We start from the raw sequence: 22060 nt of genomic DNA, 5'->3' as shown, positions 1-22060 counted from the left end.
GATCCCATGTAGACTCCCACCCAAAGCCACCTCCACATCGATTTGTGGGCTCCAACTCGCTCACCCAAGCACTCACCTTCCAGTCTCTTCTCCCGAGCTCCAAAAGGTCAAGACTACTTTGTTGTTCTAAGGAGCAGCATCTGCCTCTCCCAGGGGGCTCTGAGACAGGAGATGAATGGGAGGGTTACTCTGATGGCCGGAGCTCCCTGGAGGCACTGCAGGATTACATCTCCACTGATGCCCTGGTGGCAGGAGATAGAGGCTGGGCTATATTTCCTAGGATGCCTTCGGACTGACCGAGAAAAAGACAACAACTCTCATCTCAATGGCACTCTGGGGGCACAACACTGAAGAATCCCATGTTTGCTGAGGCAAACCCGTAGAGACAAAATTACATTCCCCAGCACCCTATGGCTAACGAACAAAAGGAGAAGACATCTTCCAAGGTATCTGGGGCAGGTAAGGGACAGGGTTTCCTTTTAGGACCTCCTCTAATCACACATCACTGATGGTCATTGTGGTGGCTTAACGAGGTGGGGTGGCATCTCCAGCTCTTGAACGTGAGTGGCTCTGTGACTGCTTTGGCCAACAGAAGGTGGTCTGGAAGCTATGTCATGTCGTGTTCTGGGCCCAGGCTTAAGAAACTGGCTCTGGGGAAGCCAGCTGCCATGTGAAAGTCCTCCTACACCGAGACTGCCATGCTCCGGGGACACCCACGCTATTCATAACATGGATGCCATATGGGGAGAGAGCCCCAGATGTTCCAGCCAGCTCAGCCCAGACACCAGACAAGTGGGCAAGGGAGCGACCCCGGACATCGCGACCCCAGCTGACGGCATGTGCAGGAGAATCAGGACGCCCAGCTGTTTTCATTTCCTAGGACTGCCGGACTAACTACAAACTTTTGAAGCAGGTGGCTTCCAGCAACAGAAATGTATTCTCTGAGAGTTCTGGATACTAGAAGTTGGAAATCAAGGTATTGGCAGCAGATGTGCTCCTTCTAAAGTCGCTGGTGAAGAATCCTTCCTGGCCTCATCCTAGCCTCTGGGGGTTGCTGACAATCCTGGGCGTTCCTGGGCTTGGAGCCACACTACTCCAGTCCCTGCCTCTGTCATCACATGGCCTTCCTCTCAGTGAATGTGGCCGTGTGGCTCCAAATCCCTCTCGCTCCCTATAAGGACACCGGGTCATTGGATTTAGGGGCCCACCCTAATCCAGTGTGACCTCATCTTAATCACATCTGCAAAGTCCCTATTTCCAAACAAGGTCACATTCGTACCTCGTAGGGGTTAGAACTTCAACGTATTTCTCAGTGGGGACGGGGACACGATTCGATCCACACCACCAGCCAGCAGCGAGAGCCAAGGTTTGAGATATACGGCCCCAAATGAACCATCCCACCCCCCTACAGCTGTTTAAGCCAGCCCATTTGGGCCCCAGTTCATTGTGGGGCAAGACATGCACTGATCCTGCTGTGCCTTGCTCAAATTCCTGCCCCGCAGAATCATAAAATAAAAAGGTGAGGGTTTTCCACCACTGAGTTTTAGGGCATTTTGTTATGCTGCAGTGGTTCACAGGAACAGTCACTGGTTTGGTTTTTTGCTAACTCTCCCCACTATAACCTCCAAAACGGGCAAGACCTTTATCGGCTCACTGCTGCTGTCTTCGCAGTATCTAGAAGAATAATGCCTGGAACGTGGCAGGTAATTAAGAAAGAAAGTAGGGAAGGAAGGAAGGAAGGAAAGATCACATCTTCTAGGGTATCGTGCAACAAAAACTGAGCTAGGGCTAGGTCCTCTCCTGATTCCCAACAGCAGAGACAAGGCCAAGGTAACATTTTCTGAGACGCTCTAGAATGAAAATTGAGGGTAGTTTCACCTTTCCCATGATTCCCTACCACAGAGGTGGGAGGCAAGAACTACACCCACCATGATGCCCTACAGCAGAGATTGGAGGGGAAGGAATACATTTCCCATGATGCCTTACAGCAGGAATGGAGGCTAGGACTGCATCTCCCATGAGACCGTGGGGCAGAGGTTGGAGGCTAGGATTACACCTCCTGGCATGCCCTCCAGTAAGGATCAGAGGTTTGAAATACTCGTCCCACAATGACCAACAGCAGATATTGAGGCTCGGGGATACATTTCTCATAATGTTCTACACCGGAGCCTGTGATCAGGACCTCATCGTTAATGGCTCCCAGGTTTTTGTGGAGGGATTTCGGTTGCAAGAAATAAAACCTGTTTAAGCTGACTTAAGCAAAACGACAACGTTATTGGAAGTTTAGAATCCAAGCAGGAGCTAGTCTCTGGGCCTCACCAGGGACAAGAAACAGAATTGAAACGCTGCGCGAAATCACAAGGCTGTCTCCCTTTTGCAGAATCTCTCTGTCTCTCTGTCTCTCTCCGACTGTGTGGTTTCCCTCGTGGGCTTCCGCTTTATTTTTCTGTCTCTCCACAGACCACCTTCTTCTGCTTCACACAGAGGAGCCAAATATGCCGTTGAAATGTCAAGCACCAAGAACTCCTCGTGTGCCGGTTCCAAACTGTTAGCTAGCAGACAGGTTCTGATGGGGTCTAGTTTGGGCCAGGCCTCTGCCTCTGACCCTCTCTGCTACACCCAGGGAAGTTCCTATCTAAGTCACTGCGTACAGTTGTTCAGGCTGTGAACAGGCATCCACTGCTCCTATGGTCCTACTATGCAGCCCACTCGGCGAGAGTGGGGAAAGTGACCCCTAGGAGAGAGATCCGACCACCAGGTTGGGGGAACAACTGAAAAAGAAAACTATCACTTTAATCGTTAAGCTTTAATGCTTTAATCTGTAAGCAGGGCTGCCTCCATACATTCTATACGAATCAGAGGCAACATGGAGGCCAGGGATGTGTGTGATAGGGCACCCAACTCAGAATGGTTGAAACAAAGACGAAATTGATTATCTTACATAACAAGCGATCATGAGTCAGGGCAGTGCCTGAGTTGACTAATTCTGCCATGTCCTGAAAGATCTATTCAGGCTTGTCCACCTCATGGCCTCAAGATGGCCGCGGCAATTCCAGACATCACACCCACATTCAGAGGCAACAACAAAAGGCCATCTCTTCGTAGGCCTCTTTTTTGAAACAAAGAAAGCTTAACCCAAAACTCCCCAGCCGACTTGCCTTCACATTGTGCTTGCCTGACTTGTTTCATACACCTATGCCTACAACAACCACTGGAAGAGGCCGTGGAACCACAATATCAGGCAAAAGTATATTTAGACCGCACTCCTGAGGCTTCCCTCACATCATCTGGCTATTAAAGAAAGGTGGATGCCTGAACAAAATCAGGATTCTCTTAAAAAGGAAAAAGAGGGGGCGCCTGGGTGGCTCAGTCGGTTGAGCGTCCGACTTCGGCTCAGGTCACGATCTTGCGGTCCGTGAGTTCGAGCCCCGCGTCAGGCTCTGGGCTGATGGCTCGGAGCCCGGAGCCTGCTTCCGATTCCGTGTCTCCCTCTCTCTCTGCCCCTCCCCCGTTCATGCTCATGCTCTGTCTCTCTCTGTCCCAAAAATAAATAAACGTTAAAAAAAAATTTTTTTTAAAAAAAAAAGAGGAAAAAGAGGGAGGGAATGTGTAAGGAAAAAAAAAAAAAAAACACCCAGTTCTTCCTACTGTGTCTTTCTCCTGTGTGCCTCCTGTCCCTTCACTGCCACACTGCCGCTGCCACGCTCACAACACTTCTGTTCACCAAATGTGGGGGAGTTTTCCCCGCAGCAAGCGGTTCTCTGTGACCTGTGCCGGGTGTCCTACAACGTCACCCAACGTTGACACAATCGGCCTGGAGATCGCGTCAGATCCCACAGGTTAAGGGCTCAGTCCCACAAACACACTCTCCACCTCAGATGCCAGTCACAAGGGCAGGTGGTCACCTGTGCTTCCGACCTACCGGTTAAAACCCAGAGGTTCCCATGACCCCCTCTTAGGGGTGGGTTAATTTGCTACAGCGGCTCATAGAATTGAGGGAAATAGTTTACTTACATTTACCAGTAGGTTGTAAAAGGATATGACAAAGGATACGGATGAACATCCTGATGGAAGTGACTCATAGGACAAGGTTTATGGGAAGGGGCACGAAGCTTCTCCAGGAGCACCACTAGCCCAGCACCTTCTGGTGCTCACCAACCTGGAGGACCCCCCCCATCACATAGGCGTGATCGTTCTCTAACTCCATTTTTCACTCTCTCCCTTCTTGGGGGGGTGGGGGGGTGGGGCAGGACGGAAAATTCCAAGCTTCCCATCTCATCATGGCTTGCTTGCTCTATCCCAGGAACCAACTCTCACCTGGGAGCCATCCAGAAACCCACCCAGAGTCACCTCATTAAAACAAAAGACATTCCGGGGCGCCTGGGTGGCTCAGTCGGTTAAGCATCCGACTTTGGTTCAGGTCACGCTATCACGGTCGGTGGGTTCGAGCCCCGCTTCGGGCTCTGTGCTGACAGCTCAGAGCTTTGGATTCTGTCTCCCTCTCTCTGCCCCTCCCCCACTCACACTCTGTGTCTCTCACAAATAAATAAACATTAAAAAAATTGGAAAAAAAAAAAAAAAAGACATTCCTATCGCCCAGGAAATTACAAGGCTTTCGGGAGCTCTGCGTCAGGAGCCAGGGGCAAAGACCATATACATACATATATTTCTATTATCTCACAGAATGATATCGAGTAAACAATTAACATCCAGTCTGCACCATCCCAACATTTCCAAAAATTTACAATGAAACCCAGTGAAAGGTTTTCTAGGAGCTTCTGGGGAAAAGTATTTCCCCACTCTGCTGAAGAAGCTTAAACCTCTTCTCCCCCTCTCTCTCTCTCTTCCCCTCCCCTCAGTCTCTTTCAGTCTGGCTCTCTCCATCTCCTTGTGTCTTGCTTTTTCCTCTCTCCAGATGAGAAGGAAAGGTGTGGTTGCCAGTCATCTTGCAACATGAGGGGAGCCACTTACCCTTAGGACAGAGAGACAGACGGGCCATGCTGAAGCCAGCTGTACCCGACACTTTTTTCTATGTGGCCCAGTTCTCTTTCTCTGAAGCCACTTGGGTCGGATTTGCTGTCACCTGAATGAAAACCCTAATGGATAAAGTACCCTGATGTGCCGCAGGGTGTGGACAGGACCACCACTCTCCTGATATCCTTGGAAGGGAAGAATGGCGGGGCCCAAAGAAGAGAGACGAGAACCAAACCGACATCTACTGGGGTGTCCTTCAGCTGAAGCAGGAGACATTGGTCATGGAGCAGGAGCCATGGGCAAGGGGACCTTTCTCGGGGCAAAGACAACAGTTAGTGACCTACCTCCCAACCCAGATTCCCACCTCCAGGTCAGACATCTCTCTTCCACCCGTCCTAAGACAGAGAATGCGAGGCCTCTTCCCCCAGTTTATAGAAAGGTGAACTGAGAATGGAAAAGGAGAGGGGTTGCTTAGAAGGGTGATCCTGCGGACGCAGAGCTTGATGGGAGTCTGGGTCCCGAAGACAGAGAGGATGCTGGGAGCTGGACACCGAGGACAGAAAGGGTATCTGGAGCTGAAGTCCCCTGGTGGGCCTGAATGTAGAACACTCCGGTAGCGATGGAGGTAAAGAGCAAGGGTTTTCAAAGTTGGGATGTCTCCGTTTATCTGACTGTCACACGGGCCTGGGAGAGGTCGCGGTCTCCTACCTTCCGTCGTTTCTCACTCTTCCCGGGTTCTAAGGGTGATAAACTTGCACCGGGTCTACAAGGTCCCACAGAAGTGGGCTCAGGGAGACCACTCCCCAGGAGGGAGAAGGGACCCGAATCTGGAGGGGTGAGTCAGCAACAATGATGGGAGAGAAGTGGGAAGCGCGGGTGGAAAGTCAGGGACACAAAAGAGACTGGGGCAGGAAGAGCGGGGGGAAGCAGGGGTGGGGAAGCTAGACGCTAGGGCGTGGGAGCCTCTCCCTCTCTGGGGCTCAGGACTTAGGCTTCCTTCCAGCTGGTTCCCTTTCAGGGGCCCCTTTCAGGAGAGTGATGCATGATGTGGAAACACTGGATTCCGGAGTCTGGACGGTAGGAAGGGTGGGACCTGACCCCCGCCCCGCCCAGCCCTGCCTGGGAGATCCAGGACCTGCCCAGACACCCCTGTGCCGCCCTCCCGGAGCTCGGGGTGGCTAAGGTCACAATCCGTCATGTGACACCTTCACCTGCACTCACTTGTCCACAGAACACCTCTCACACTCACCTTTCCCACAGAACACTCCTCCCTCCCTCGATGCTCACACCCTCACGCAACACTCCCCTCCACACACACCCAAGCCTTCACACACACCACTCACCTCCTTCCCCTCACGCAACACCTGCACCCTCGCACACGCTTCCACCAACACACTCACACTCACCCCTTCGCACAGCACCCGCAACCTCTGCCCTCACGCAGCACCCTCCCGTTCTCCCGCATCCCCCGCACGCCCCCGCCCGCAACTGCCCGGCTCTTGGGGGGCCCGCACCCCCACCATCCCCCCACCCCCACCGTCTCTCGGCCCCCTGGGTCTCCCACCCCCTACCCCCGGTCCCGGCCTGGGCCCCGCCCCGGCCCCGGCCCCGCCCCGGCCCCAGCGCCCCGCCCCCGGGCGGGCAGGGGGCGGGGCTCGGGGGCGGGGCGGGCGGCGCGGGCGGTGCAGGTGCGGGGCCGGGAGCGAGCGGCGGCGGCGGCGGCGGCGGCGGCGGCGGCACCATGGGCCGGGCCCGGCGCTTCCAGTGGCCGCTGCTGCTGCTGTGGGCGGCCGCGGCGGGGCCAGGTAGGGTCGGGGGCCGGGGTCGGCCGGCCGGGCCGGGGCGGGGGGCGCGCTGCGGTGACAGCCCGGCTGCCGCGGGGCCGCAGAGGCCGAACAATGCGCGCGGGGCCGGGCCGGGCCCCCTCCCCGGGACAAAGCGCAGCGCGGGCCGGGAGCCGGGAGCTGAGAGCCGCGAGCGGGGGGAGGGGGACGCGGGCCCCGGCCGCTGTGCCGCAGCCCCCCCCCCACCCCGCACAGGCCCGGATCCCGGCGGGGACAAAGGGACCGAGACCACCATTACCCCCCCCCCCCCACCCCTTCCGCAAGCCCGCCTTCTCTGGGCCGGTCCCGCTGTCCTTCTGTTCGGTCTCTGCGTCCCTCTGTCCGCCTGTCTGTGAGTCCCTCAGTCTCTCTCCTTGTCCCCCTACCCTTGTCCTCTGTCCCTCGGTCTGGAAGTCCTGTCCCCCTTGTCTGTCCCCCTTTCTCCTTGCCGCCCTGTCCCCCTCCTCTCCATCCTGTCTTTGTCCCCCACCTCTGTCCCTTGGTCTCTGCCCCTTTTTACTGGGTCACTCTGTCCCCCCATCATCCTCTCTATTCTCCTTCTCTGTCCCTCTGTATTTCTGCTGTCCCTCTCTGCCCCCATTCTCCCTCTCTGTCCCTGTCTCACTGTCACCCTTGTTTCTCTGTCCCTTTCCCTCTGTCCCCCATCTGTCCCATCCCCTTGTCTCTATCCCCTATCTTTCCTGCCCGTTTCTCTAGCCCCCTCTGTCACCTCTCTTCTTCATTCCCCCCACTATCCATCCCCGCCTCTCTGTCCCAGTGTCCCCCTGTCCCCCATCTCTCTGCTCCCCCCTTTACCCTTACAACCTCCCTGACCCCATCCTTAATTCCTGCACCCCTTCATCCCTCTGTGCCCTGGAGAGGAATTGAGTCAGACAGGGCATCCTGAACGGCCTTGGAGGGAAGTGTGTGTGTGTGTGTGTGTGTGTGTGTGTGTGTGTATGCGTGTGTGCGTGTTGGGAAGTGTGTGAGGAACCTTGGCATGTGGGCACACACGTGGATTCAGCAAATGCCTCGCAAATGCTGCCCCCCCCCATTCACACACCCAGACCATAACTTACAGAGAAGCCCCCCTCCAGGACATCTAGGGAGCCATCCACATAGCCACATCACACACTGTGAAAAGCCGGACACCTCCACGATAGGGTGACCCTGAGGCTGGGGACAAGGTCAGGAAACGTCACCTACACACTCACACTCTCACACTGCGTGTGCCTCAAACCTGCCACAGGTCACCCCCTCCCCAGCGGGTGAGGCCGCTCTTAGGAGGAATGGATGGCTGGGAGGTGGCTGGGCAGAAGTGGAGGGCAGGATGCTAGGGAGAGATTTGGGAGAGGTGTGTAGCCAGATGGCACAGGGCTGGGGGCCAGGGTTTATTTACATCCTGCCTCCTGCCATTTGCCCCAGCAGCCGACCTCAAGCCCCCTCCTCTCTCTGGGCCTCAGTTCCCCTTTCTGTAAAGTGTTGAACCCAGTGACCTGAAAGGGAACTCCAGCTCGGACCTCCCAAGGGGTTTCTGGCGAACTGGGTGCGGTTACACATCCCGCACCGCAGGGTTTGGGGCACAGCCTCCCTCTCCTCAGGACAAGGCCAGAGGGGCAAAGCCGACCTCTCACGCTGCACCTTGCTTTCTTCTAAAGTCTTCTGCCATTGCTTGGAACTTTTACCATCTCCTTCTTTCTTTGCAGCAGACAAGCCACAACCCCCCCCCCCCCGCCCTGCTCCCCATGAGCGCTTTGGTACCTTAGCTACATGCCCTCCAGTTTTATTATTCTGTCTTCTTTTAGGCTCCTGAACCAGGTTCATAGAATCCTAGAACCAATGAATCCAGTAAACAAAGAACCTGAGGGTGTTTGAAAACACCGGCGTCTTTAGGACTCTAGAATCCCCGAGTCTTTAGAATCTTGCCACCTTTCAAATTCTAGAACCTTGACAGCGTTAGGATTCTAGCCTCTTGACAGCTTTACAATTCTGAGATCTTGACCTCCGGGAGATCCTAAGTCTTGACACCTCTGACATCTGGAATCTTGACAGCTTAGAATCATGGGATGGATTCTCTCAGAATCAGAACCTAAGATGACGGCTTTGCCCAGTTCAGGAGTCTTTTCTCCAGCGCTCCTGGGAGGTAGCTCTAGAGGCTTGTTTCTTGTTTCATGTTCAAGTCGCTGCTTCCTGGCACCTGCATCTTACTTCTCTAAACTTTCGCTAAATTAAATGGCATGGGGCGTTCCAAGTTGGGAGAGAGCTGGGTGTCACGGGGAGCACTCTGGACTGGGAGCTGAGGAGCCAGCCTGTCTGGTGTGATTTTATGTCAGTCCCTGCCCTTCTCTGAGCCTCACTTTCCCCCTTCCGTACGGCGTGGGCTAGGGGGCTGGGGTACCTGGTATCAGAGGGCCCTGTCTGCTTTCCTTTTCACTGGATATTTCTGAATGACCTTGGCTGCCAGATTTCAGGCGTTGCTCACGGTCCCTCCATCATCTTCCTCTCAGTCACCCCTTTCCTCTCTCACTTTGGCCAGCCAGCACGAAGGAAGATGGGGGTCCCTGTGTGCCCTTCCAAAACCGAATTCTCTTTCCTGGCTCCCACATCTGCCAAGAATACCAGAGAAGGAGGAGGAGATTGATGCCAAAGGAAAGAAGGGCCCAGGGTGGGCAGGCGAGAGGAAGCGCGAGAGAGAGATGCGTTGCCTGACCAGATGCACGCAGGCAGAACCAGAGATCCACAGGCCGGGAATTGGATAGAGCAGAGAGGGGCAGAGGGAACGGATACCCAGATACAGAGAAAAGACAGAGCGACCGTTTAGAGTTAGGGGGCTTTGTAGAGGGGGAGTTTGTTGTTGCCCAAATGTTTTCCTCCCCAGTGACTCACTTTTCCCTGCTAGAGTTCTGACAGGTCACTCTGAGAGCAGGGGGACCTTGCCCCCAATATGAGTCACCCCAGGGTGCAGGCCTTGGGTGGTTTCTGTCACTGACCCCCACCCACCCATGAGCTGGATGCCTGAGTCTCCAGAGCGGGGGGTCAGGTTCAGCAATGGATTCCAAGACCTTAGACACAGCAGGGTTGGGGCCCGGGGTGGGTTAATGTCGTGCGAGCCTGGCCTGTCCCCGTCTTGGGGAACACAAAGGCAGCTTTCTCTCTCTGGGTGGGGGAGGTGGGGGGGGGATGCTTGGAGACAGTCAGACTCGCCAGCGCCCAATGGCCTGTGGCACCAAGACCCAAGCACCCACTGGTTCCTGCCAGTGCAGTCCCCAGGCCCATAGTCCTCCGAGAACCAGGCACTAAGGCTCCTCTGCAGTAACTCAGTGGGGCAAGAGGGCAGCGATAGAGCCTGGGCTCTCCTGGGAGCGGGTGACTAGAGGGTACTGGGGGTGGAGGGTAGGACAGTGAGGGCTCAGTGCAGGCCTGCACCCTTCCTGAAGCAGGAATTCCCCCATGACCCCACGCCCAGGGGAAACCTCCCACCCCCTGGCTGGGCCTGAGGCCCAGAATCTAGGGAGTTCTGAATATCCCAGGAACGTGGGGGCCATAGGGGGCACTTTGTGTGTGAGGCTGCTGACTCACCCCTACGCCCCCACCTGATGCTTGGTCCCCAGATAGGAGGGGGACGGAAGGCTGGGGGACGGCAGGACTGTGATTCTGAGGGTTGAGGACTGTGGACCTGCAGTCAAGTTTCCAGGAGAGAAGGGGGCTGGGGGCCAGGACTCCTGGGTCTGAGGGAGGAGGGGTCAGGGTTTTAGACTCTGGGATCTGAGGTAGAAGGCTAAGTGTCTCAGAAGGAGGAGGGGGCTGGGGGCTTGGACTCCTGGGTCTAAGGGGAGAAGAGGGCTGGGGATCCATACTCCTAGGTCTTGTGGGAGGAATGGAGGTACAGACTACTGAGTCCTGGGAGAGGAAGGGACCGGGGGTCCCACTCCAGGTTTCCGAGGGAGGAGGGGCTGGGACCCTGACGCCTAGGTCCTGCGAATACAGGCGCCTTCACAAGGCTGAGCTGGGGAAGAATTGATGCTTTGTGCGAGGATGTTCGGACTCCGCCATTGATGGGGGGCTGAGGGGGGGTTCATTCAGGACGAAGGGATGTACCACCTCCCTAGGGGAGGAAGTGGGGGAAGGAGGCATGAAGCCATGAGCCCCCCGGGGAGCGGATACGGAGGGGGTGGCTGTGACCTTCCTGGAACCGTGACCTTGAGACTCCCTTGGGTATTCGCTGACTCAGGACCCAGGAAGTGCTCCCCCCACCCTGTTTAGTCTCCGTGGAAACATCCACCAGCTGTGTACTCTGGACCCCTGGCTCCTGGGTCCTGAAGGAGGAGGGGGCTGGAAGCCCAGACTCCTGGGTTTGAAGGGGGAGAAGGCTGGGGCTCAGGACTTCTGGGGATGAAGGAGGAGGAGGCTGAGAACCCAGACTCCTGGATCCTGATTGGAGGAGGGGGCTAGGAGTCTGGACTCCTGGATCCTGGGAAAAGAGGCAGTTGGGAGCTGGACTTCTGGGTCTAAAGGAGAAGAGGGCTGGATTCTGGGTCTCTACCTATCACCTGCTCAGCCACTCTTTCCCAAGCCCTCCCCAGTCCCTTTTTCCAGGCACCATCCCCATGACGACTCCAGGCTGTCAACACCGTTTAAAGGGCCAGTGCCCAAGTCCCAAAAGCTTAGCCCTCTCGGACTAACAAGTCCCGCCTCACCACCCCCCAACTCCCCAACCCTGAAACAAAAGCTCCTGGGACATTAATATTCCAGGCACAGACACTGTTGGTTACTGACTCCTCAGGAGGGGGAGGGAACAAGACAAAAGCCCCCCACCCTCACCCCATGTGCACCCTCAAGCAGACAGCAGAGGAATAATTTGCACGGTAGGGGCGGGGGCAGATGCAGAGGTCCTGATGGCTCCCAGGAGATGTTGAGTTTCTGCCACTGACTTGGCCTGGGACCCCTGAGCCTCATTCTCCACATCTGTAAAATGGGGGGCTAGCACTGGGTTAGCCCTGAGGTCCAGGATCAATGGCTAGGCTTCAGGATGTTTTTGTTCTGTTTTGTTTTGCTTTGCTTTGCTTTGTTTTGTTTTTTAAGCACCAGGATGTGCAGGCAGGCCAGTTTTCATGTGCACAGGCATGTTTCCGGAGTTGTAATAACAGTAGCTTTGCAGGAAGGGCTCCCTGAGCTTTGGGCACTGGGCTGATCCCTAGGAGACAAGGCACTGGCATCATCCCCATGTTACAGACAGGGCATCTGAGGCTCAGAAAAGTCATGCCGCTTGCCCAAGGTCACAAAGATGGCCAGTGGTCCAGCTGGGATCAACCCAGGTGTCTACCATGAGGATAATGATGTCACAGAGTCGTTGTGAGGTTGAAATGAAATCGTGCCCAGCACACGCTATTCATCCGTCAATCTCCCAGACACTTATCTAGCTTCAGGGACACTTCTAGGGAGGAGGGGTACAGCAGTGAAACCGATGGATTACATTCCTGCTTGCATGGGGCGTGTGTTCTGGTGGCAGGGGACAAACACAGTAAATGAGTACGCACATTACCAAGATAATTTCAGTGACATTTCTGTAGAGGAAATAAAACCAGTGGGGACAGAACAGAAAGTGTTCTGGAGGTAAGGGGACGTGTGAGGTGTGAGGGAGGGCTCCCTGAGGAGGTGTGGATGTGAGCAGAGACCTGAACGACAACAGGAGGCAGTGAAGAACATTCCAGGCAGAGGGGAGAGCAAGTGCAAGGGCCATGGGGTGGAAACGAGTTCAGTGAATTTGAGGAAGATCAAGGCCAATGCACCTGGAGGAAAGGGAGGAGCAGGAGGGTGGTTGGAACTGTGGTCAAAGGGGTCCAGGCCACATAGCACCTTCAAGGTCCAGGGAAGGAATATAGATTTTACTTTATTTCCTAAGTGTCATGGGCAGCCTTCCAGGGTTTTTTTTGTTTGTCTTTTGTTTTTGTTTGTTGAGAGAGAGAGGGTGCAGGTGAGTGAGGGGCAGAGAGACAGAGAGAGAGAGAGGGAGAGAGAGAGAATCCCAGGAGGGGCAGAGAGAGAGAGAGAGGGAGAGAGAGAGAATCCCAGGAGGGTCAGAGAGAGAGAGAGAAGCGGAGCTCACCCTATGCAGGGCTCATGTTCACCCAATACGGTGCTCGAACTCACGAACCATGAGATCATGACCTGAGCTGAAGTCAGATGCTTAACAACTGAGCCATCCAGGCACCAGCCTTCAGAGGGTTTCAAGCAGAGAGGTGACTTGATCTGATTTACCTTCTGGAAAACTCCATCTGGCTGCTGTGTGGAGAATGGCCTGAGGGGAGGCAGGCGTAGAAGCGGGGAGACCCCTGCGTAGCTCTTAAAGGTCAAGGTAAGAGACCGTGTCATTGGACTAGGGTGGCGGTAAAAAGATGAACTGATTTGGGATATGTTTTAGAGGTAGATGGATAGATCTTGCTGATGGAATGGATGTTAGAGAGAGGGAAAGGTTTTTGGCTTGAGCAACTGGGTGGATGGTCGTGATATTTACCGAGATTGAAAAAGACATGGGGAGGAAAAAATATGTGGGGCCAGGATTGGACATGTTGATATTCCAAGAAGTGCCAAATCAACCCATAAGAGTGGCTTAAGTGCACAAAGCATTATATTCAAACCTAAGAGAAGTCCAGAAGCAGGCATCCAGGGCTTTGGAGGCAGCTCCACATCATCACCAGAGACTCAGGTACCTTCCAGCTCTTAGTTCCACTACCTTTCGTGCCCTTGTCCTCTTGGTCAAGTGGCTGCCAGAACTCCAGGCATCACATCCCAGTTCCGGGCAGCATAAAGGCAACCTGGAAGAAAAAGGACTTGTCCCTTTTCTTTAGGAAGTCCTCCTGAAATTACCATATGAATTACCAAGGAAGTCACTTATCCTTATATCGAGTTTGTACAAAACTTTTTATCACATGGCCTCATTTAGCTGCAAGGGAGTCTGGGAATATCTTTTTCTGCTGGACATAGGGCAACCATAAATATAATCAGGGTTCTTTTACTAAGAAGAATTATGGATGCTGGATTATGGATGCTGGGTAGAAAGCTAGCTGTCTCTGCCTCCGTTCTCCAGAATTAATCTTTTCTACCCCTCAGCATCCAAATTGGGTTACCGAGCCCTCTTACAGGGAATATAACACTTCTGATGGTCAATTATAGTGATTTGCATCTACCTCCCTGTAAATCTTGAAGGCCTTCCAGGGCAGGGACCTCATCTGACTCATCTCTGGGCACCCAGCCCCTAAGCACCTACCTACTGCTCAGGAAATACTCGAATGAATGGGACAGAATGCAAGAGACACGAAGCCAGAGTTAGCCCACATTTAAAGGTAAATAACCAGATCTGATCATGGCACTTTCCTGCTTCAAAACCTCCACTGGCCTTCAGGGTAAAAGCTAATCTCCAGGCTTGGCCTTTGTGGCCCTCCACTAGCACATCCCACACCCCCTCCCCAGGGCTGCACAATTTCACCCAGACAACCAGGAGGTGGATGTGGATGTAAAATGTGGCATCAGAGAGCTCTGCATGCAGATCCCGGCCCTTCCACTGCCACTCTAAGACCTTGAGCAAGTCATTTTCTCTCTCTGGACCAACTTTCTCACCCATGAAATGGGAATTTTAAAAAGCTGGGGATTGGGGTGCCTGGGTGGCTCAGTCGGTTAAGCGTCCGACTTCAGCTCAGGTCATGATCTCACGGGTTGAGAGTTCGCGCCCCACATGGGGCTCTGTGCTGACAGCTCGGAGCCTGGAGCCTGCTTTGAATTCTGTGTCTCCCTCTCTCCTGTCCCTCCCCTACTCACGGTTTTTCTCTCTCCGTCTCAAAAATAAAAAGAAGCATTAAAAATATTTTAAGCTGGGGATTGCTAATAGTGCCTATTTGGGTACTCTGATGATTAAATGGAAATTATAGAGGTAACACCCTTAGCACAGAGCCTGGCACAGGCATAGCAAGTGCCTAATAAACAGTAGCTATTGTGGTTATTTTATTTTGAAGATGACCATGACAATGGTGATGGTGATGGTGATGCTGATTAATCCCAGCTTCGAGCTGTACTCTAGGCTGCTGCCTCTGCTGAAAATACCCCCTTACTAATCCCCTACCTTCCTCCTCTGATGGATTAATCGGGGTAGGTTAACCGCAATAACAACAGCCCCGAAATCCCAACGGCTTAACAAAAAAGTGAATTTCTCATTCACGTTGCAGTCCTGTGCAGGCAGGTCACAGCGGGCAGTCAGGGCCCTGGGCTCCTTCCAGCTTGTGATCCTGTTCTCCTACAGGCTCCTTGGGGTCCTCTCCATTCAGCCAGCAAGAACGACTGTGATTGACATGAGCCAGCCTGGAAGAGGTGTTTCTCTGTTCCACCTACATCCCACTGGCCAGAAACCAGCCACGTGATCCCAACTAAGTACAAGGGATCTGAGGAAATGTAGTCCAATCGTGTGTCCTACCAGTTAACTCTGGTGGTATAAGGGACCCTCCAAAATGTAGTGGCTTTAAACAACAATCATGGTTATTTGCTCTGGGAAATAACTCTGGGAGTCAGCGATCTGGACTGAGTTGGTTGGGCAGTTCATCTCTGGGTCTCAGCTGGAGTCACTCATGTGGCTGCAGTCACTTGGGGCTGGATGGGCCAGGATGGCCTCACTCACATGACCGGCAGTTGGTGCTGGCTACTGGCTGGATTTCTCTCTCCATGTGGTCCCTTACCCTCAGGGAAGCTAGTCCAGGCATCTTTACCTGATGGTCTCAGGGCAGCAAGAGGGCACGAATAGAAACGCTAGGCTCGAGAACCCATACAGTATCACTTTTAGGAAATGTGATCAAAACAAGTCAAAGCAAGTGGTTGGTCAAAGCAAGTCACAGGGCCTGCCCAGATCAACAGGATCAGAGTGCCTGCTTTATGACAGAGGAGGGGCAAAGTCAACTTACAAAGGGCATATGCAGGGATGGGAAGAATATTGTGGCCATCACTGCAGACAAATTACAACGGGTGCCCAGGTGTGAAAGGTGGGATTTGGTGAACACATAGCAGTTTCCCACACCTGGTGAACTGCTCACTCTAAAATCTGGATCCAATGGAGCTTTCTTCCAGAACCTTCTCTGATCACCCATCTCCCTAGGCAGCCTTAGTCTCCCCTTCCTCTGGGCTCCCCGTGTGCTCTGTGCTGTCCCCATTAGAGCACATACCACTGGATCGTGACTGTAGCTTCTCTGGAGCAGCTTGTCTTTACCTCCCAGAATCCAGCCCTCGGGAAATGTTGGCTGCAAGGAACTGAATGAGAGGGGAAAGAGAGAGATTGGCGATTTGGATGGGGGAGGAACGGGGGAGAGAGAAAAGACTGAATCGCAGCCCTCAACGAGTCTCCTATCCTGTCTCTCTGTCTGCTGGTCCAGGGGCTGGACAGGAAGTACAGACAGAGAATGTGACCGTGGCTGAGGGAGGGGTGGCCGAGATAACCTGCCGGCTGCACCAGTACGATGGATCCATAGTTGTCATTCAGAACCCAGCCCGGCAGACCCTCTTCTTCAACGGCACCCGCGGTGAGTGCTGGGGTAGGAAATCCTGAGTCTTGAAGGAGAAGGACTGGGGCCTGACCCCTGTGTCCTGAAAAAGGACAGAGGGGAGAGTGTGGACTCGGGTCCCGACAGAGCATGGAGCTAGGGGCCTGGACAACTGGTCCTGTGGGCATGAGGGCCTGGATCATTCTGGGTCCCCAAGGGAGTCACAGGTGGGGGTCCCTGAGATGCACGGGTATGGCTGGATGGGGAAAAGGGGCAGAGCGCAGGACTGTAAGCTTCTGGAGGAAGGGCAGGTCCGGGGAGCCAGAATTCCCTAGGTTCACTCCTTCCTGTTCCTTCTGTCTAGCCCTGAAGGATGAGCGTTTCCAGCTTGAGGAGTTCTCTCCGCGCCGCGTGCGGATCCGGCTCTCAGATGCCCGCCTGGAGGACGAGGGGGGCTATTTCTGCCAGCTCTACACGGAGGATACCCACCACCAGATTGCCACGCTTACTGTATTGGGTAACGCCTCTCCCTCCTCAAACTCGTCCCCTCCTCCTTTCTCCTCCGCTTGTCCCTTATCCTGAGACCTGATTTTTAAATCTGGTTGTTTTTAACCTCCTCGACACCTGCCCCCAGGAAACACGGCCGGTCTTCCTGACCTCCAGCCTGTGTTTGACCCCTGCCACCTGGGACCCTTGTGGCACCTAGTTTCTTTGAGTCCACCTCAGTGCCACCGCTGACCGCCCCCCTAACCCCTTTCTCCCTGCAGTGGCCCCAGAGAATCCCGTGGTGGAGGTCCGGGAGCAGGCGGTGGAGGGAGGCGAGGTGGAGCTCAGCTGCCTGGTTCCTCGGTCCCGCCCCGCCGCTGTCCTGCGCTGGTACCGGGACCGCAAGGAGCTGAAAGGTACTACCTGGGGTGGGGTCACCGGGGAAGTGCCGGCGAGGGGTGGGACTGAGAGGAAGCGGGTCTTGGGACCTGCTGGCTTATAAGTGCGCGGGGCTTGGAGAAGAGCGCACAGGTTTCGCTGACCCTGGCCACCCAATATGCTGCTACGGAAGGAATTGACAGATGAGAGGGCTTGGGAGTGAAAGAGGGAGGGGCTTTGGGAAGAGGCACCTGGGGCTGCGGGCTACGTTCGGGGAGGGCGTGGCTTGGGGGACTGGAGGCGAGGCCTGTGGGTAAGAGGCGGAGCTTGGCAAATAGCCTGCTTTGGTTTGGGCTGGGGGTGGGCGGGGCCGGAATCCTGGCCTGACCGAGTCCCGGCCCTGCCTGGCAGGAGTGAGCAGCGGCCAGGAAAATGGCAAAGTCTGGAGCGTGGCGAGCACAGTGCGGTTTCGTGTGGACCGCAAGGACGACGGCGGTATCGTCATCTGCGAGGCGCAGAACCAGGCGCTGCCCTCCGGACACAGCAAGCAGACGCAGTACGTGCTGGACGTGCAGTGTAAGTGCCCGGCGGGCCGGGACGCGGGGGGGCCGGAGGGTCCCAACGCCAGCCGCTTGCCCCCGGGAGGGTTTCTAGCCCCGCGAGATGACCCAGACCACCACTCTCCCATCTCACTTCCGCCCACAGACTCCCCCACGGCCCGGATCCATGCCTCCCAAGCTGTAGTGAGGGAGGGAGACACGCTGGTGCTAACGTGTGCTGTAACAGGGAACCCCAGGTGAGCTCTTGGACCCGAGACTCCTGGGTCCTGAGGAGAAGGGACCGGGGACCTGGACACCTGTGTCTCGGGAAAGAGGGGACTGGGCGAACAGAGGGGCTGGGGCTCGGACTTCTGCGTCCTGAAGGGGGGAGGCTGTGGGGCCCTGGACTCCTGAATTCTGATAGTGGAACGGGCGGGGGACAGGAGGCTAGGATTCTTGAGACTCCGGTGATGGGTGGAAGCTGTGCCCGGGACTGTTGGTTTTATTGGTTAGGATGGGGAGAGTAAGGAGCCTCTTACTGGCAGATACTACATATCTAGATTACCGAGAAGTCAGAATTGGATGCTGGCACCTGTGTCCCTAACTCTGACTATACTTCCCTCACGCCCAGGCCAAACCAGATCCGCTGGAACCGCGGGAATGAGTCTTTGCCAGAGCGCGCCGAGGCGGTCGGGGAGACGCTTACGCTGCCTGGCTTGGTATCCGCAGATAATGGCACCTACACTTGCGAGGCGTCGAACAAGCACGGCCACGCGAGGGCGCTCTATGTACTCGTGGTCTACGGTGAGGGCACGCAGCCGCAGGCCTGGGGGCGGGGGAGGAGGTCTCTGCTCGTCCTGGGAGGCAGGGGGTCTTGGGAATGGGCGAGCTGGGTTGGATGGTTCAAGGCCTGCAGGGGTGTTTGAGGGGCCTGTTGGCAAAGGGTGATTCTTTGGGGTCCACAGCCAACTGAATTCCGGGAGTTCTGCGACCAGACCGACCGCCTGGGTTCAGACTGGGCTCTGCAGCATCCTATTGCGCGTAACTCTGCGCCTTAGTTCCCTCATTGGTTAAGCAGAAATAAACAATAGCACCTACCTCATAGGGGTGTGAAGATTATATATGAGCTAAATATATAAAGCGGTTGGAATGGTCCCTAGCACAAAATAAGTGCTATGTGTTTAGCTCTTATGACAGTGGAGCACGAATTTTGGAAGTTGCTGGGCCCTAGCTCAGCATTTTTAAATACCTGGAGCGTTTTAGACAAGATGGGAAGGGACTTGGACCTCAGGTTCTGTGGGTCAAAGGAATCGAACGAAAAGAGATGTGCTGTTTCTGCTCTTTGGGGAGTGGTGGGGGGAGGGAGTGGGGTAGTACTGGCAAAATGATTCAGGGGCTGGTTAGGGCCAGTGTACAAACCAACACACGCGTTCTTTGTGGAAGTGGAGCATCAGGAAAGAGTGGAACCAGGACAAGGGGCCAGGCGTGGCAGTAGTTTGAGGGGCGTGACACGTAAAAGCGCGGTTAGTTGTGTGGATTGGTTTGCAAGAGCAGCAGCGATGGGGCCAGGCTGGGACTGTGCTCTGATGACCTGGTCCTGCGCCCTGTCCCTCTGGCAGACCCGGGTGCGGTGGTAGAGGCTCAGACGTCGGTGCCCTACGCCATTGTGGGCGGCATCCTGGCGCTACTGGTGTTTCTGATCATATGTGTGCTGGTGGGCATGGTCTGGTGCTCTGTACGGCAGAAGGGTGAGTGGGGGCGGGGACTGAATTCTGCAGGGGGTGTGGTTGGTTGTGGGATTCGGGAAGGGCGGGGCCCTAGAGCCCGGGTTGCAAAGCGGGAGGGCGTACAGCCCAGAGGATAAGAGGGCGGAACCTAGAGCCGGGATTCGAAACCTGGCGGGACCTGAGGCCAAGATTCCGGGCTGACTTTTCGGCCTTGACTCTGAAAGGGGTGAAACACTGAAGGTGAAATTAAGGCCAAGAGTTTGAATAAAACAATTCATCTCCCTAAATTGTTGGATTCGTTGGGAGCAGAGTAAGGGGACACCACCAGGAGAACAGATAAGGGTTGGTCTTTCTTTGAACTTTCAGAGTCTTCCTAATTCTGCTTTTACCTCTTTCTCTGCCCCTGTTTTGCAATCCCCTGCACTTGATTCCCTCCCTGAATGTTCCGTTTCTCCCTCTTCCTTCGCCTGGTATGTCTTGTCTGTCTCCCCTTCCCGTATATTTCTGTCCAACTCCTGGGTCCACATATATGTCACCTCTGTCTGGGGGTCTGTCACCCCTCAGGCTCCTATCTGACCCACGAGGCCAGTGGCCTGGATGAGCAGGGAGAAGCAAGAGAAGCCTTTCTCAATGGCAGCGACGGACACAAGAGGAAAGAAGAATTCTTCATCTGACCCCACCTCCACCCGGGCCTGGGCCTGGGCCTGGGCTGGGGTCCACCCCACTGCCAGCTGCAAAGACATTTACCAGAGTCTGGGATGGTGGGCTTCTCCCCCCACCACTAACACCTCAGACGCTTGGGCAGGGATGGGGGGTGTCGGATCCCAGGTCTCTGCAAGGGCCAGAAGCAAGGGCCTAGAGGCCTGGGCCCCCCAGGGGGCAGGGGCCAAAGGTCCGGACCCCCCAAGTCCAGGGAGGGCGGTAGGGATTGGGTTGGGGGAAGATAACTGGGGGAAGGCCAGGGCCCCTAGGCTGCAGAACCAGGTCTTGTGGGGAGGGGATCAGATTCTGGGAAGGGTGGGGTGGGCAGGGAAGGGGAACACAGATTTCTTTGGGGGTCCCAGACCCCATGCCAGCCATTGTAGGAGTTCCACAGAGCTCTGGGCACCTCTTTGCAAAGCCATGTTTGCACGGTGGGGGTAAGGGTGGGGGGGGAGGGCATGGAAACAGGGATTCTGTGTCTTTGTGTCATAACTTTGATGGGGGCGGTGAGGGAGACAGCCCCAACCCTTTTCTCCAATCCCCAGGTTCCTGGGCTCCCCTTCCCCACCTCCTCCCCCCATATCTGTCCTATCCATATTTGTCTCTCTGTCCACCCACTCCTGGGGGGGCCTTCCCCATCTCTCCTCCAGGCCCTCCAGGGAGAGGGAAAGGAGTCTGGGGGGTGCGTTGGTCTCTATGGTTTTATATATAATATATTAAAAAAAAATTAAAAATCTGTATGAAAATATCAGATTGCACCCCCCTCCCCTCATTCCTGGCTTTTGCCCCCTTTTTCTTGTTTAAAAAAGAAACACACACATTTTGTACGGGGCGGGGAGGGGAACGGGGAGGGGGTTTGGCAATCCCACTAACCACCATTAAACTGAGGAGAGAACAAGTGTCTGGGGTGGCTGTGTGTCTGTCCCTCTGCCCAGAGCTGCACTATGTTGGGAGGGGAACTGAATTAAAGGAGGGAGGAGGGGGAGAAGTAAGATGGTTGTTGGTGGATAGTACAAGCCAGGAGAAGTTCCTTACCTCTTCAGGGGCACCTCCACCCTTCCAAGAAATCTGGTTTTTTCCCTGGCCACTCCTTCGGCCAAAAGCCACTGAGTCTTGAGTCATCAGCCACTGAGCTACCCTGTCCTCGGCCAAAGGCCCAGATCCTTCCCCTGGTTTACCTCTAACCCGGAAATCAATCTCCAAAGGACCTTTCAATTAACTCACATCTCGCCCTGTCAAAACCTGTGCCTGCTCTGCTCAAAATCTTTCCCCAGCTCCCCATCACCTCTAGGTCAAGTCAAGCCCCCTTAGCCTGGCACTCCTGGCCCCTCATTCATTCGACTAAATTTTAAATGAGTGATCCTAAATTTAGATTAAAAAATACACTGACCTCTTTCTTTGTGCCAGGTGCTGCCCAAAGATCTGGAGATGCCATGATGAATAAAATAGGCAAATGTTGGGTGTTCTAGATGGCTTCGTACTAATCTGAAACTTGATCCTGTTTCTAGGCACTGAGGACTGAAGGAAAAAGGGTGACTCCTTTCTTACCCTCACAAAGCTTCCATGAGGAAAACAGGAAGCAAAAAACCTTTAATTTCAGCTTGCCATAAGTACTCTTAAGATAAAATGCAGAGTGAGGGGATGGGGTACTATTAATTTATTATAGAAAACTTCAAATACAGAAGTAGACAGCACAGGACTATGAAGTCCCATGCACCCTTCACCCCAGCTCCCACAACCATCAACTCGTGGCCAATCCTGCTTTATCCACAAGCCTGCTCATTTCTCTAATGCAAATTCCGACGTGCCATCTTTGAAAGATCAGGAAGAGCCTGTTTGACACCTGTGCCAAGATATGAATGATGAGTCAAAGATCAGAGGGAAAAGCATTTTCAGGCAAAGGGAACAGCAAT

General features: G+C 54.7%; 1 protein-coding gene across 2 annotated transcripts; it reads left to right on the top strand.

The window, feature by feature from the left end:
- Positions 1-6661: 6661 nt before the first annotated feature.
- Positions 6662-21046, top strand: CADM4 (cell adhesion molecule 4). 2 transcript variants are annotated; one of them, XM_047837040.1, is made up of 9 exons: positions 6662-6779; positions 16208-16354; positions 16680-16832; positions 17083-17217; positions 17591-17755; positions 17885-17975; positions 18350-18522; positions 19338-19466; positions 20010-21046. In XM_047837040.1, exons 1-9 carry the CDS (start codon positions 6716-6718, stop codon positions 20117-20119), a joined length of 1167 nt encoding a protein of 388 aa, XP_047692996.1. In that variant the 5' UTR covers positions 6662-6715; the 3' UTR covers positions 20120-21046. The 2 variants fall into 2 exon arrangements, with proteins under 2 accessions (XP_047692996.1, XP_047692997.1); XM_047837041.1 differs by lacking the exons at positions 19338-19466; positions 20010-21046 and adding an exon at positions 18684-18822.
- The last annotated feature ends 1014 nt before the right edge of the window (positions 21047-22060 follow it).

The sequence above is a fragment of the Prionailurus viverrinus genome, chromosome E2, assembly GCF_022837055.1.
Source record: "Prionailurus viverrinus isolate Anna chromosome E2, UM_Priviv_1.0, whole genome shotgun sequence".
Taxonomy (NCBI): Eukaryota; Metazoa; Chordata; class Mammalia; order Carnivora; family Felidae; genus Prionailurus; species Prionailurus viverrinus.
This window is presented reverse-complemented; position numbering and strand designations above follow the sequence as displayed.